We start from the raw sequence: 13,920 nt of genomic DNA, 5'->3' as shown, positions 1-13,920 counted from the left end.
AGGCCAGGCTGGGGCTGGCCAGTGGGTGGGGCTGAAGGGCCGCCGGGCAGATCCCACGGAGCCTTGTGGCCCACCAAGGAGACAGGGCTTTGTGTGCACAGCTGTGCAGGGGGAGGCAGATGCACTCGCAGCTTTTGGAATCGCACGCTGAGCCCGTGTGAGATGGCTTGGGGCACGCGGCCGTCAGTCCAAGTCCTGTGCTCTCAAGCAGCAAGGACATGAGATGCGATAGCTGTCAGCCAGCCCACGGCCTGCATGTTGAGTCCAAGTGGGTGTGACATGTCCACCGGGCTCACTTGCATGTAGCTCCCCGCCTGGTGCCTCCTGCGGCAGCACAGTCGTGGGCCCGCAGCCCTGTGAGTTGGCTTCCCTGCGATCTTTGCTCGCAGCTTCAGCACCTGCCCCTCTCCCCAGAGCACCAAGGGCCACCTGCCCGCCTGCCTTCAGCTGCTGCTGAGTCCTGGACAGGCAGTACACAGAGTCTTGGAACAAAGGGCTTCAGTGGCTGACACTGGTGTTCTGGTAACCTGTTATTGAAGTTGTAATTTATATGGCAGCATTTAATGGAAGTGTGTCCTTGGACGCAAATTAGCAGGAATAAATTGCAGCATGACCCTTCTGACCGGGCGGGCGCCCACGGCAGGCCCTTCTGACCGGGGCTGGCAGGCCCTTCTGACTGGGCGGGCGCCCACAGCAGGCCCTGGCTGTGAAGGCAGTGAAGGTGCTGGGGGTTGGGGGAGTGGCAGGCGAGCTCAGTGGGTGGCTGTGGGGGGTGTGGGCCAAGGAGGGGCTCAGAGCTTACTGAGGAATCCATGCAAATTCATCTGGAGTTCGGCTGCACCCCTTCAAGCGGGGTGGAGTGTTTAGGTGGGAACAGTGGGTCTGCCTGGAGATCCTGGGAGGGCGGTCTGTGGGGACTTGGTAATTATCAGGGACAGAAAGCAGTCCAGACTGGCACCAGCACTCATCTGGGCTTCAGGCTCTGCTTGATCAAGATGCTTGGGTAGGACCTCCTGGAGCCTGCTTTTCTCTGAGTGGTCCTGACTCTGGGTCCACCCCACCAGCTCTGTCTATGGTGGGCAGGGAGGGATGGGCGAGTGTGCCCCTGGGGAGCAGGCAGCAGGTGCTAGCTGGGAACAGAGTTGACCATGCAATAACCTTCCTTCCTCCGCAGGTGAGGCGGAGCATGCGTGGCCAGAACACACGCTCGCCGTGGTGACCGCAGAGTGCAACTGGCCTCAAGGGAGAAACGCCAGCCGGAGCCAAGCTGGAGAACCTGGAACAGGTCCTGAAGGTGAGTTGATAGGCTCAGCGACCTGGGACTGGAGGGATGCACTGCCACCGGCTCCACCCACCATTGGTGCCCAGAGCCCTGGGGGCCGCATCCCCCACTTGGCTGAATACATGCAATAAATAGCAGTGGGTGTGCCTCGTCAGTTCTGGGGATGGTGGGTGGTGCCCCTAAGCAGGATCTGAGCGTGCAGGCCAGGCTCGGGTGTCACATCATGGACCTTGCTGTGCCTGGCCTCTGCCACGCAGGGATTATCCAGGGTGCTGTACCTGGCGCCTGCCCCATCCACAGAGTTGAAGGCACACGTGGCCATGTATACCAAGACCAGCCACACTGTGTCCCCATGGAGACTCCTGTTCTCCCTCAGAGCCTGAATGTGACCATGTGGGAGTGGACAAAGAGCACGTCCCTAGGGGCAAGGCCAGCTCCCGGTCCTGACCCTCGGCCAGCCACGGCAGCCCTGGACTGGGACATGGGTAGAGGGGCCCGCTGGCCTCCATCCTGGTGTGGTGTGTTTAGTGAGAGCAGCCTGACCCGGCTCGAGTGTTTCCATCCATTGGGAATGTGGCTGCACCTGCTGGGAGCCCGCGGCTTGGGTGTGAGGGCGGGAGCAGTGCCGGGAGACCAGCTCCAGGAACACCCTCCCAGCGAGTGGAGGGTGCCTGGTCTCTCTCTGGGGCAGAGCTGACAGCACAGGCTGTCTGGCATGCCAGTGAAGTGAGCCTTCAGTGACAGCCAGTGCGCCCACGCCAGGAGGGGACTGGAGGAGCACGTCCGTGGGAACCCAGCACAGAAATTCCTGACCCAGTGCTGGACTGCAAAGCCCATTGATGAACTGTTTCATTTGTAATACCTTACGGAGTCCCTCAAGCTGGCCATTAACTGCAGGCTTTCCCATGTTCCATCCTTCCCTGCTTTGCTGGTTTTCCAGTCTTTGTTTTCACTTTGATTGGAAGGGCGAGAGAGGGAGGGAGGAGGAGGGGATGTTGAGAAGGAGCTGGCTGGAGGGAGGGAGACCTGCCGTCCTCTCTTGCACTCTGACTGCAACAGGCGGGCAGCCAACCAGAGGCAAGGCTGAGCCCAGTACTCCAGCTCTCCCGGGCAGGGCGCAGCGCCCAAGTGCTTGCCTGTCACCTGCTGTGTCCCAGGGTGTGCCTGAGTGGGAAGCTGGACCAGAAGCAGAGGTGATGGGAATCAAATCAGGCACCCTGAAGCTGGGCCATGATCCCACTGCTGCTCTGCACAGCTCGGAGCCACGCCAGGGTGCAGTGATAGACAAGAGCACTCGCTCTGTGCGGGGAGCCAGGGAGGGGTGTGACACTGACGCTTGTCTGTGGATGACCCGAGGGGGGACACATGTTACAGACGGGGGAAGGCTGTGCCAAGGCCCGAGGAAGGGAGTGTACAGCGCAGACCCCAGAGCCGGAGTGCCTGGGTCCCATCCAGCTTCCCGTCATGCAGACCCTGGGTCCAGCCACTGCCCCTGTCTGAGGGGTCCCTGGAGGCCCTGGACCAGCCACTGCCCCCTGTCTGAGGGGTCCCTGGAGGCCCTGGACCAGCCACTGCCCCCTGTCTGAGGGGTCCCTGGAGGCCCTGGACCAGCCACTGCCCCCTGTCTGAGGGGTCCCTGGAGGCCCTGGACCAGCCACTGCCCCCTGTCTGAGGGGTCCCTGGAGGCCCTGGACCAGCCACTGCCCCCTGTCTGAGGGGTCCCTGGAGGCCCTGGACCAGCCACTGCCCCCATCTGAGGGGTCCTTGGAGGCCCTGGACCAGCCACTGCCCCCTGTCTGAGGGGTCCTCTTGGAGGCCCTGGTCCAGCCCCCTGTCTGAGGGGTCCTTGGAGGCCCTGGTCCAGCCCAGCTGGTGTGTGCATGTGAAATGGACCTCAGTGGATAGATGCTCTTTTTTTCCTCTTGTTGTGTCGCTCAAATATTTTTTAAGAAGAGTAGTGGATTAAATGCTGGCCAGGAATCAGCAAAACTCTGGTGCATTTTAAAGATATTTATTTGAAAGGCAGAGTTAGAGAGAGGCCTTGCAGGCACGGCTTGTTCCTCAGGCCTCTGCTGTTCTGTCGGTGCCCCCACACTGACTCATCAGCTTGGCAAAGCAGACGTTGCCGTTGGGGTGTGCACCTGCTTGGCCGCCACGCGGGAGGTTGCAGGAGGCCTGTGGTCTCGCGGCTGTCACGGCTCTTCTGGCCACTAACAGCTTCCTTCCCAGAGCTAAATAGAGACCTCTCGGGCTGCGCTTGGCCACGCCCACTTCCAAAATAAAGACACACAAAAAGTGTTGTAATGAGGCAGCTGTGATGGGCAGTGCTTGCCTGCCCGAGTCTGCTTTCGGCTGTTGTCAGCTGCCCCCAGTGGAGGTGTGCACCGGCTGGGGCTGCCTTCCCTGGGCCTGCCAGCCTGGTGTGGAGCAGTGACCACGGCCCCACTTCCAGCAGCAGATGCTACCTGCGTAGGCTTGTCAAGGGCCTGGTGCATGGCAGGGAGCTGGCATATAGTAGGCACTTAATATAGGACCCTCATGAACAGGCTTGGTAGACCTCTGGAGCCTACTAGGTGCTTGGTAGCTGCCAGCCGTCCTCGTCTCAGTACCGCCATCTTGGGCAGGTGCTGGGAGAATTCCCCAAGGTCCTGGGAGCGCAGGGAATTCCTGCTGTCTTTCCGGCCTGTGTCCACCATGGCCCAGATGCCTCGGCCCATGTGCCGTCACTGGGTGCTCTCCTGCACTGGGGGTGGGTCGGGCAGGCTGAGGCTGGCAGGGAGAGACCGCTGGAAGGTGCAGGGCCTCAGCTGGCAGGTCCAGCTCAGCCACAAGGAAGGGGTCACACTCAGACTGAGCAAAGTCTGCCTTCATGCCCGCTTTGCTTTTTAAAGGATTCCTTTATTTGAAGGAGTTACAGAGAGAGAGGGAGACACGGAGAGAGCGGTCTCCATCCGCTGTTTACTCTCCAGATGGTCACAGTGGTTGGGGCTGAGCCACGCGCTTCTGCTGAGTCTCCCACTTGGGTAGCAGAGGCCCCAAGCACTTGGCCTGTCTTTCCCTGCTTTTCTGAGACTGTTAACGGAGCTGAAGTGGAGCAGCCGGGCCCTGAACTGGTGTCCATGTGGGATGCTGCTGTGAGCAGCATTACCCGCTGAGCCACTGCTTCTCTGTTGCTCTCTGAATCTTGTGGGGTGACTGAGGCTGTGTGGGCTCTTGCACATTCTCTGCCCTTTGCAGGACAGGCATGGGCTGCTGTTCCTGGAGCCTGCCCGGCGAACTCGGGGACCGTGTGCGTGCCCTGCTCCTATGTCAGTGAGAGCAGGCTGTTGGAATGCAGTGGCAGTCTGTTTTATGGGGCTTGGTCACAGTTTGGGGTTACTACGTTCTTGTGAGTTTCCATAGCAATAGCAGAACTGGCATTGCCTGCAGCCGAGTGCAGTGACCAGCCTCTGGGTTAACTGGAGAGGGGCGAGGCCTGGAGGTTGTTTCTGCATAGTACAGGCAGTACTGGGCCAGAGCATGACCCAGGGGAAGGCACAGGAGGGCGTGTGCACCCGCTGGGCTGGCCCTGCCAGCGTCCCACCTGGTGGCACAGGAGGGCGTGTGCACCCGCTGGGCTGGCCCTGCCAGCGTCCCACCTGGTGGCACAGGAGGGTGTGTGCACCCGCTGGGCTGGCCCTGCCAGCGTCCCACCTGGTGGCACAGGAAGGCGTGTCCAGCTCCTGGGAATATGGGAACATGGACAGAGCCCCTCCTCTTGGTCTGTCCACTCTGCCTCTGTGCACAGGTCTGGCTGCCAAGGCCTCCTGGCTCCCCGGGGGGTTTCCTGGAGTCACAGTTAGAACCCGGGGGTGAAGGGGGCACAGGCATGGACTCTGGGTTCTAGTCCTGGATGGACATCTGCTCACAGCTGTGTAATGGGCTAGGACCACTTCTCTGCCTCCATGTCCTCTCAAGATGGTGACAGTTGGAAGACCTGCCTCCTGCTCTCGTATTGAGCACCGTGTGGCTCAGCAGGCCTGCATCCCTAGAAGGCTGATAAACCAGGGCTGCTCTCTGTAGAATGCCCGTGGAGGGAGCTGGCTTGCTCAGGACAGGGGAGGGGCAGGTCCACTGCACGCAGGTGCCCTTCCCACCCTACCGTCCTTGTGGCCGCTGGAGAAGCCCGGGAGCAGGGGGAGGTGGCACCCTGTGCTAATGGCTGCTACTGGGAGCTGGGCTCATGGTACACGCCACTGGCTCAGTGGACACCCCTGTTCCCCAGCACATGCGAGAGGCTGCTGACCGGCGGCAACAGCTGGAACTGGAGCATGAGCAAGCCCTGGCCATCCTCAACGCCAAGCAGCAGGAAATTGACCTTCTGCAGAGGGTGAGTGGGCGGGCCGGGTCCCTGTCTGCAGGGGTGAGTGGGCGGGCCGGGTCCCTGTCTGCAGGGGTGAGTGGGCGGGCCGGGTCCCTGTCTGCAGGGGTGAGTGGGCGGGTTGGAGCCCCTAGTCTTCAGAGGGTGAGTGGGTGGGCTGGGTCCCTGTCTGCAGGGGTGAGTGGGCGGGCAGGGTCCCTGTCTGCAGGGGTGAGTGGGCGGGCCAGGTCCCCATCTGCAGGGATGAGTAGGCGGGCTGGGCTCCCCGTCTGCAGGGGTGAGTGGGCAGGGCGGGTCCTCATCTTCAGGGGGTGAGTAGGTGGGCTGGGTGCCTCTCTCAGGTCCAGAGGTTGGGGGTTGGCATCTCCTGCAGGGTGAGGCACCGTAGGTTTTCCTAGGTTGCCCGCGCCATGGCCTGTAATGTGAGACGTGTGAGTAAGATGCCTTCGCACCAGGCCGTGGTGACATGCTATGTGGGAAGCAGCCTGACCTGAAAGTGGACCCTGCAGCTGCCTCTGCGAAGGGGGCCCCAGGGGCTGGGGGCCAGGCCAGAGGGTCCTTCTTTGTGTGGGGCTGGGGAGGGGCTCAGGATGGCCTGATCCCCCCAGAGGAGATGCTTCCATGACCTGTAGCATGCAGGATGTCGGGGAGGAGAAGCGGTGGCTTGCATCTGTTGGCCTGAGGCTGCCCATGATTGAGTGAGCAGATCTGGGTGTACACACAGCCCACAGCCTGACCCACTGCGGAGGGACGAGAGGGAGAAAAGATGAGAGGAGGAAGGAGGGAGGGAAGGGGATTTGGGGCTGATGTGGGTCTACTGAGCCCCCGGGGCACAGACGTCAGTGGGCACATCTGGGAAGGGGTGTTGGCACTGGCCGGGTGTTGCCGGCCCTCTGGCTGGTTGTCCCACTGTGGGATGAGGGTCCTGGGCTGCTGAACGATCCCACTGATGGACGCAGCTTACAGACACTACTGGTAATTAAGTGACCATGAACTCTGAGCACTGCACAGACGTGTACCCAGGGCCTGCACCTGCTGGGCTGCAGGGCTGCCCTCTGCCTGCCGATGAGAGCTCTGCCCTTGAGTCCCCCCACGCCCCCGGATTACTCCCCTGTGCTTCAAGGTCGGTCAGCTTGCTGAGGGGCAGTGACAGCAACCCAGGGACAGGAGAGAAGGCCTGTGGCCATCTGCAGGCCTGTGGCTTCACTGCTGGTGGGAGCTGCTGGCACCCCCCCCCCCAGGCTGCTCCTGAGGTGGATGGCGCCGGGCAAAGCCAGCCGAAGGTTCCACTGTGTCCTTGGCGGTTCTGACTTTGGTTGTGTGGACAGCAGGTGTGCGCCCCCACCCACCACACTCCATCGGGCGGCACCTCTGCTCTTCCTGGCAGCCCCCAGGCTGGTCCCCACTTCCATAGCGTCCCAGGAGGACTCTGCCATCTCTACCATGTTAGGGCTGTGAATTAAGGGGTCCCCTCAGCTGCTCTACCACGGTGCCAACCAGAAAGATACCACCCGCTACCCTGCTCCATTCCAGCCCCAGTTACCATGGTGCCCACATGGCTCCTGTTCAAGAGGCCAGCACGGAAATGTGCCCCCCTGTGGGCACTCCTGTCGCCTAGCCCATCACACCGGGGCGTCAGCGTGATGATCACGCCTCCCACACACTGCCAGTGGCCTGACAGGAGCCTGGCTTGGGATGGCTGAGATTCTATAAGAACTTGGCTCTGCCCGTTTCACTGCTAATTTTAACCGTCTATTCCAGTCGCCCAAATGGCCCCGCTTGCAAGCAGGCTGCGAACGCCGCCTGCCGACTGGCATTGCTGCTGCCAGCTTGGCTGCTGCTGCCAGCTTGGCTGCTGCCGGGGCCCCAGGCAGGTTCTGGGAGGGCTTTTCATCCATCAGCCAGATCAGCGCGGGCCTTGTGTGTGCGGTCCCTGTGTGTCCTCCCACTGCTGGGCTTCCTGGCTCCTGAGTGCCCCTCTGGCTAGTTTTGCTTTGAAAGGGGCGGTTGGAAGCTTGGGGCAATGGAGCTGAATCCAAGAACATTGTCATTATCGTGCAGTGTCTGTTTTCTTGCCTGGCTCTCGGGAGGGACCACGGAGGGCAGCATGCGGGGCCAACCCTGGTCTTACGCTGGCTTCTCACGTTTGGTCTGTTGCGGAAGCCAAGCTCCTCCCAGCCCCACCCTCCACCTGGCCTCCTTCCAACCCCCACCCCACCCTCTGCTCCCTCCCACCCCCACGCGGGCTCCCTCCCTCCCAGCCCCCACCCCACCCTCTGCTCCCTCCCACCCCCACGCGGGCTCCCTCCCTCCCAGCCCCCACCCCACCCTCTGCTCCCTCCCACCCCCACCTGGGCTCCCTCCCTCCCAGCCCCCACCCCACCCTCTGCTCCCTCCCACCCCCACGCGGGCTCCCTCCCTCCCAGCCCCCACCTCACCCTCTGCTCCCTCCCACCCCCACCTGGGCTCCCTCCCTCCCAGGCCCCCAGTCTCTATCCTCCCGCTCCCTTCCCATTCTCCCCTCCAAACCCCAGCCTTGTCTCTCCCAAGCCCCCCTCCTGTTCTCCTGGTCCCCCAGCTCCCACCCAGGCTCTCTCCCAGCCTCTACCCCCCCTTGTGGGCAGGAAGTGGCACTGCCCAGGTAACACTCAGTTGCCCATGCCCATGCTAAACAAATGGCCTTGCTCCAGGGCACCTCACTCCACTCAGCAGCTGCCCAGCAGGTGCTTGGAGCGGAGGGCACTATCCTCTGGGGAGATGGGGCGCCTGGACAGGGTGTGCAGGGTCCAAGGCATCCCCTCTCCTCTCCCTGCAGCACACCCCAAGCTGCTGCTGACCGTGGTCTCGCTGTCTTTAAATGGGATGGTATGTGGGTGAGGCTTCTGGGTTTCAGGTGTCCCTTTAGAGGGAGCTTTCATGGGACAGGACCCTGACACAGTCTGACTTGAGACACAGCTGCAGCCAGGCCCCACAACTGTCGTGGCCTCTGGGTGCCTTATTCTCTTGTTTCAGGTGGAGGCCTGCCTCATGGTGCCAAGATAGTTGCCACAGCTCCAGCCTTTGTTTCTCTTAGGCCAGAGTCCCTAGGACAGGCACCTCTCTGTCTCAGCGTTCTCAGGCAAAGGCTTAAATCTGCTTGTGCTTCCAGCTACCCAAGTGGCCTGGAGCCATACTCACCCACTCCACATGGGGGAGCATGCACCCTGGCACACCCGGGGTTCTTCTGGGGCAGGCACAGCAGCAGGTTAGACACTTCAGGCTGGGAGAGGACCACGTACTAATGCTGCAGTTCAGTTTTGTATGAATTTGCCCTTGGACCTGGGCATGAGATCCTGCAAGATGCTGCCCTTCCCGCACAGGCTGGAAGTGGAGGAGCCTGGGGTGCCCAGGGCGCCCCCCAAGGAGGAGGTAGAGGAGCCTGGGGTGCCCAGGACGCCCCCAAGGAGGAGGTGGGGGAGCCTGGGGTGCCCAGGACGCCCCCCAAGGAGGAGGTGGAGGAGCCTGGGGTGCTCAGGACGCCCCCAAGGCTGGAGGTGGAAGGGCCTGGGGTGCCCAGGACGCCCCCCCAAGGAGGAGGTGCAGAGCGTGCTGTGTACTCTGGGCATTCCCACCCTGGCAGGGCCTGGGAAGACCAGGAGACCCTCGGTCTATGTGGGGAGAGGTTTGTAGGGCTCGGCTGTGCCCCTCACCTGTGGGCATGTGTGTGGTCTGCTGTACCTGACTCTGCCCTCACCTTCAGGTCCCTCCCCGAGGGGGCAGGGCCTCCCCACCCCTGCAGCCCTGCAGCCTGTCCTGCGCTCTCTCACAGCCCTGTGGATGGGCAGGTTCCTCTGGGCTCTGCAGCTTGCTGCAGCCCGGGCTCAGCATTTCCCTGCAGCCTGGAGGGGCCAGAAGGTGAGAAGCCTCAAGTTGAAGGGCTCGTTGGGGGCTCAGTGATGCAGCCTCTGATGGTTCCAGCTCGCAGCAGCCCCTCGTTCTTTCTCCTAACGCTGTACCTGTTTGTCTTTCTCGCATACAAAAGGCTCAGGTGGAAGCCAAGAAGGAGCACGAAGGTGCTGTGCGGCTACTAGAGGTGAGTGACCCTGCAGACCAGGGCCCCGGGGTGCCTGCTGCCCTGGCCCCTGCTGCGTGTGTCAGTGCTGTCCTTGCAGCGTCCTCTCGCACACGAGCAGTTCATGCCCCAAGCCCCGGCCACGTGTTCTCACACACGGTGTGCTCTCTGCCACAGGCCACGGGGCGAGTCCGAGGAGGGGTGGCTGCCCGGGGCCTGGGGGTACATTGCCCTCCTTCCATGGCACAGGGGCACCTGGCTGAGGCAGATCCAGAGGCAAGAGGTCCTAGGGGCAGCCAAGAGGCCAGGATGGAATGGGTGCCAACCCTAGCCAGGGGGGCTTGGAAGGGAGAGCTGCTATGTTCTACCAGCTTGTGTAGCGTGCTGGGAGTGGCTGCTTCTGGTCCAATATCAGGGTCCTTGGAAGAGGGTGGACGGGCAGGGAGGGGAAGACCTTGGGTTCATCCTGTGGGTCTGTGCTGCCCATGTCCTTTGTGCCCAGTCAGTGGGCAGCAGCAAGCAGCTGGGCCTGCCGCCTGCTGTGGCCTTCATTGGCTCCTGGTGGCAGGGACAGGGGACTGTGTATGACCCAGCCTGGGGCCATGCCCCATCCTGGAGGACTGAGGTCTCCAGGTCCAGGTGAGGAGCCCTTGTCCGTTGACCCCAGGGAGCAGTGTCCATTTAGAGACGTGGAATGTGGGTCTCAACACTGCCCTCCTGCTCCCCATCACGCACCACCACGCGTGCTCCGGGAGTGCTCTGAAGATGCCCATGAGTTACTGTCTGTCTAGTGGGGAATGTGCCATGGGAGAGACAGAACGTGTGCCCTGGCAGAGTGGAGGCTTGCCCTCGCGGGGCTGGGGTCTGCCTGCTGGGACTCTCATTGCCCAGAGCCTGCTGGTCCTGTGTGTGGTCACAGAGTGTCCTGCGAGAGACCTCTGCACGCTTCCAGCTCTGGTGGCTGCGGAGCTCTGGGGTGGTGTGGGCGTGCTGGGAGGAGCCTCCCTCTGACGTGCATCTCTCTGCCCATCTTGCTTTGCCTTTGCCCAGAGCACCCTGGACAGCATGCAGGTATTCGAGAACCGTGCTCCCTGCCCGTACATGCTGGTGCCTACCCTTCCCAGCTGCCTGGGACAGCTGTGAGCCCCAGGGCCTGCTTGGGCTGCCTGGTGAGGGATGCTGAGCAGGCCCGGGGCACACGGCTGCACGTCCTTTGCCTGGGCTATGAGCTCACTTGGTGGCACGGACCGTGGGAAGAACCGGGGCTGGGTCTGATGCCACCCTGGGGCCATCCCGGAGGTGGGTGTGGACACTGGAGTTCATGCCCGCCTTCGTTGCAGCCCTTGCTGCTCTGTCCCTGTCTGCCCCACATGTAGCAAGTTTCTCCAGGGCAGGGTGGCAGCCCCGGCCAGGCCTCGTCCAGGCCCGGGGACGGAGCAGAGCTGAGCCTCGTGGGAATGCCTGAGAAGGGGCATGGCTCCCAGTCCAGGGCAAACTGAGGCACAATGGGCCGACTGACTTTGCTCGGGCTGTCTCGAGAAGGGACGAGATCCACCAGACGCTTCCCATTGTCTCCTTGGGCAGGGTGGGGACGGTTCTCTTGCTGCAAAACTGTCACTCTGGCTCAGTTCCTGCGGCCCTGGGGGGCACCGGCCGAGCAGCCCTCAGCCGCCCATTGGCACGCTGGTGGGCTCTTGTGTCTAGACACTTGCTGATGTGGTGGACTGTGTCCTCAGGGCCGCCCCCTCCTCATCGCCCTGATGAGAGGGTTTGGACTCCGAGGGGGTGGCCCTGGTGCCCGAGCACACCTGCTGTGCGGTGACCTGTAAGGCGAGCCCAGTGGTTAATGCAGCTGTTAGAGGCAGAGTCAGATCCTGAGGACGCAGTGCGCCTGGTCTGGTCACCCGACACACGGAGCCCAGTTCTGTCAGGAAGCCGTGTGCCAGGAGGTTCTCAGAGCCAGGGTGGCCGGGCCCTGCTGCCCGTGAGCGTGCTGTGGCGCCGTGGGTGCTGGGCACCCTGCCTGTGCGGTATGCGTCTCTGGGGGTGTCTTTAGCAAGGCCACCCCCTCACTGCTTCGCTGTGTGCCTTGTAGTGTGGAGGGCCCACAGTCGGCAGCTCCTACTGCCCCAGGGCCATGTTTTCTGCCCCGCTGCCCTCTTCCCATGAGCACAGGCTGGGTGCAGCCAGGCACTCAGGAGCTTGTCTGCTGTGTCCTCAGCTTGTGAAAATAGCATCTCATTCTGGAATGTGGATCTGAGTCCTGGCTGCTCTGCTTCCGATCCAGCGTGGGAAGGTAGCAGAGGAGGGGCCGGCGCGTGGGCCCCTGCACCCACATGGGAGACCAGCAAGAAGCTCCTGGCTTCAGCCTCGCCCAGCCAGCTAAGCACTTAGCTCCACCAGCCCCTCTTTCTGCCGAAGGTTTAGGAAGCTGGCACCGGCATGAGGCTGACAGCCCTGCTGCAGGCTGACTTGGCGTTATGCTCGTTTGATCGGGTGCCGCTCTGAGTTGGGGTGCCTCCAGCACTATCAAGGCTACAGACAGTTCTGGCACCCCTTAAATACCACCGCTCCTCAGGCCCACGTGCCTGACGCCCCTGGGCCTGCTCCCTGTCACTGTGGCTGTCATATCAGGTCTGATGTGAATGAAGAGCTGTGTGTTATCACACCTGTGGGTGCTGTCCCCTGTGCATCTGCCAGGGCTGCAGGGTAGGCGCACAGCATCGCTGGGCTGTCAAGGGACAAACACAGAACACACTCGGGACACGCGCAGACTGTCACTGGGCCATCTCAGGGACATGTGCAGGACACGCACAGACCGTCACTGGGCCATCTCAGGGACATGTGCAGGACACGCACAGACCGTCACTGGGCCATCTCAGGGACACACTCGGGACACACACAGACCGTCACTGGGCCATCTCAGGGACATGTGCAGGACACGCACAGACCGTCACTGGGCCATCTCAGGGACACACTCGGGACACGCGCAGACCGTCACTGGGCCATCTCAGGGACATGTGCAGGACACACTCAGGACATGCACAGACTGTCACTGGGCCACCTCAGGGACACACTCGGGACACACACAGACCGTCACTGGGCCATCTCAGGGACATGTGCAGGACACGCACAGACCGTCACTGGGCCATCTCAGGGACATGTGCAGGACACGCACAGACCGTCACTGGGCCATCTCAGGGACATGTGCAGGACACGCACAGACCGTCACTGGGCCATCTCAGGGACACACTCAGGACACACACAGACCGTCACTGGGCCATCTCAGGGACATGTACAGGTCACATGCAGACTGCTGCTGGGCCATTCTGGCTCCTCCCCACCAGCACCTATCTCCCCTGCCACCAGAGACACCTGCAGCTCATTGTGGGTAGTGCAGGCATGTCTGGGGCTCTGCCTGCCCCCATGTTGGCCCATGGTGGCCTCTGGCCCTGCTCCTTGGCCAAGGGTCCCAGGGTTCATGTGGGCTTAGGCAGTGCCCTTGCTTGGCCCAGGGGACCCTACTGCTGGGCTGGGCCTGTTCCTGGGGCTGTGGGTGTTGGCCTGCTGTGCCTGCAGTTCCCAGCACTGGCACCTTCCTTGCTGGAGATGGCTTTTTTTGGCCAAGATCATTCAGCTTTTTCTAAAAGAAACTGCTGGTTTTCTTTCATGAACTGAAGAAATTAATTACAGGCATGGGTGTTGTTAGGTTTATTTTGGGGAATCTGTGCTCTCAGACATAAATACTGCTTCCTTCTGGCGGGTGAGGCTGCAAGGGCCAGCGCCCGTGGTGGAGCCAAGCGTGCCACCTCCCAGCTGTCCCTGCACTCGCGCACCAAGCCTGTTGCAAGTGCTGGGACGAAGGCAGGGCACATGAGCATGCTGGGACCGAGCTCGCCCTCACTGGGGGAGCAGGTGGCCGGGCCCGGGGCAGGGGAGGTGAGCACCCCTCTGCAGCCTACGTGGCATGTCTGGAGCACCTTTGGGTGTCTGATTCTGTGTCATGCTCTGAGGGTCCAGTGGTGATGGGGAGTTTTCAGCTGTGAGGTGCTGGAGCAAGCATGGGGGGGCGGGCCAGGAGGCTTGGCTGCCCGCTGTGTGCGGCACCTGTGACAGGAGGGCACCTCAGATGCCCTGGGCCACAACCAGGATTTGCCTGACTGTCCCGGAGAGAGCTTGCTGCATCCCCCTTCCCTCTGTGGGTCCTGGGATGTGTCTGTGATGTCA

At 62.1% G+C, this 13,920-nt stretch overlaps 1 protein-coding gene across 1 annotated transcript in view; it reads left to right on the top strand.

The window, feature by feature from the left end:
• Positions 1-1,186: 1,186 nt before the first annotated feature.
• RIMBP2 (RIMS binding protein 2) overlaps positions 1,187-13,920 on the top strand; it is a 35,999-nt gene continuing 23,265 nt past the window's right edge. Inside the window, exons 1-4 of the mRNA XM_040986865.1 lie at positions 1,187-1,294; positions 5,547-5,651; positions 9,664-9,714; positions 10,744-10,764. Coding sequence (XP_040842799.1) covers positions 5,550-5,651; positions 9,664-9,714; positions 10,744-10,764 — 174 coding nt within the window. The 5' untranslated portion in view covers positions 1,187-1,294; positions 5,547-5,549. The remainder of the gene's footprint in view (positions 1,295-5,546; positions 5,652-9,663; positions 9,715-10,743; positions 10,765-13,920) is intronic.

The sequence above is a fragment of the Ochotona curzoniae genome, unplaced genomic scaffold, assembly GCF_017591425.1.
Source record: "Ochotona curzoniae isolate NIBS_2020 unplaced genomic scaffold, NIBS_Ocur_1.0 contig_46, whole genome shotgun sequence".
NCBI lineage: Eukaryota > Metazoa > Chordata > Mammalia > Lagomorpha > Ochotonidae > Ochotona > Ochotona curzoniae.
The sequence above is the reverse complement of the archived record's forward strand: the minus strand, read 5'-3'. Positions and strand labels throughout refer to the sequence as shown.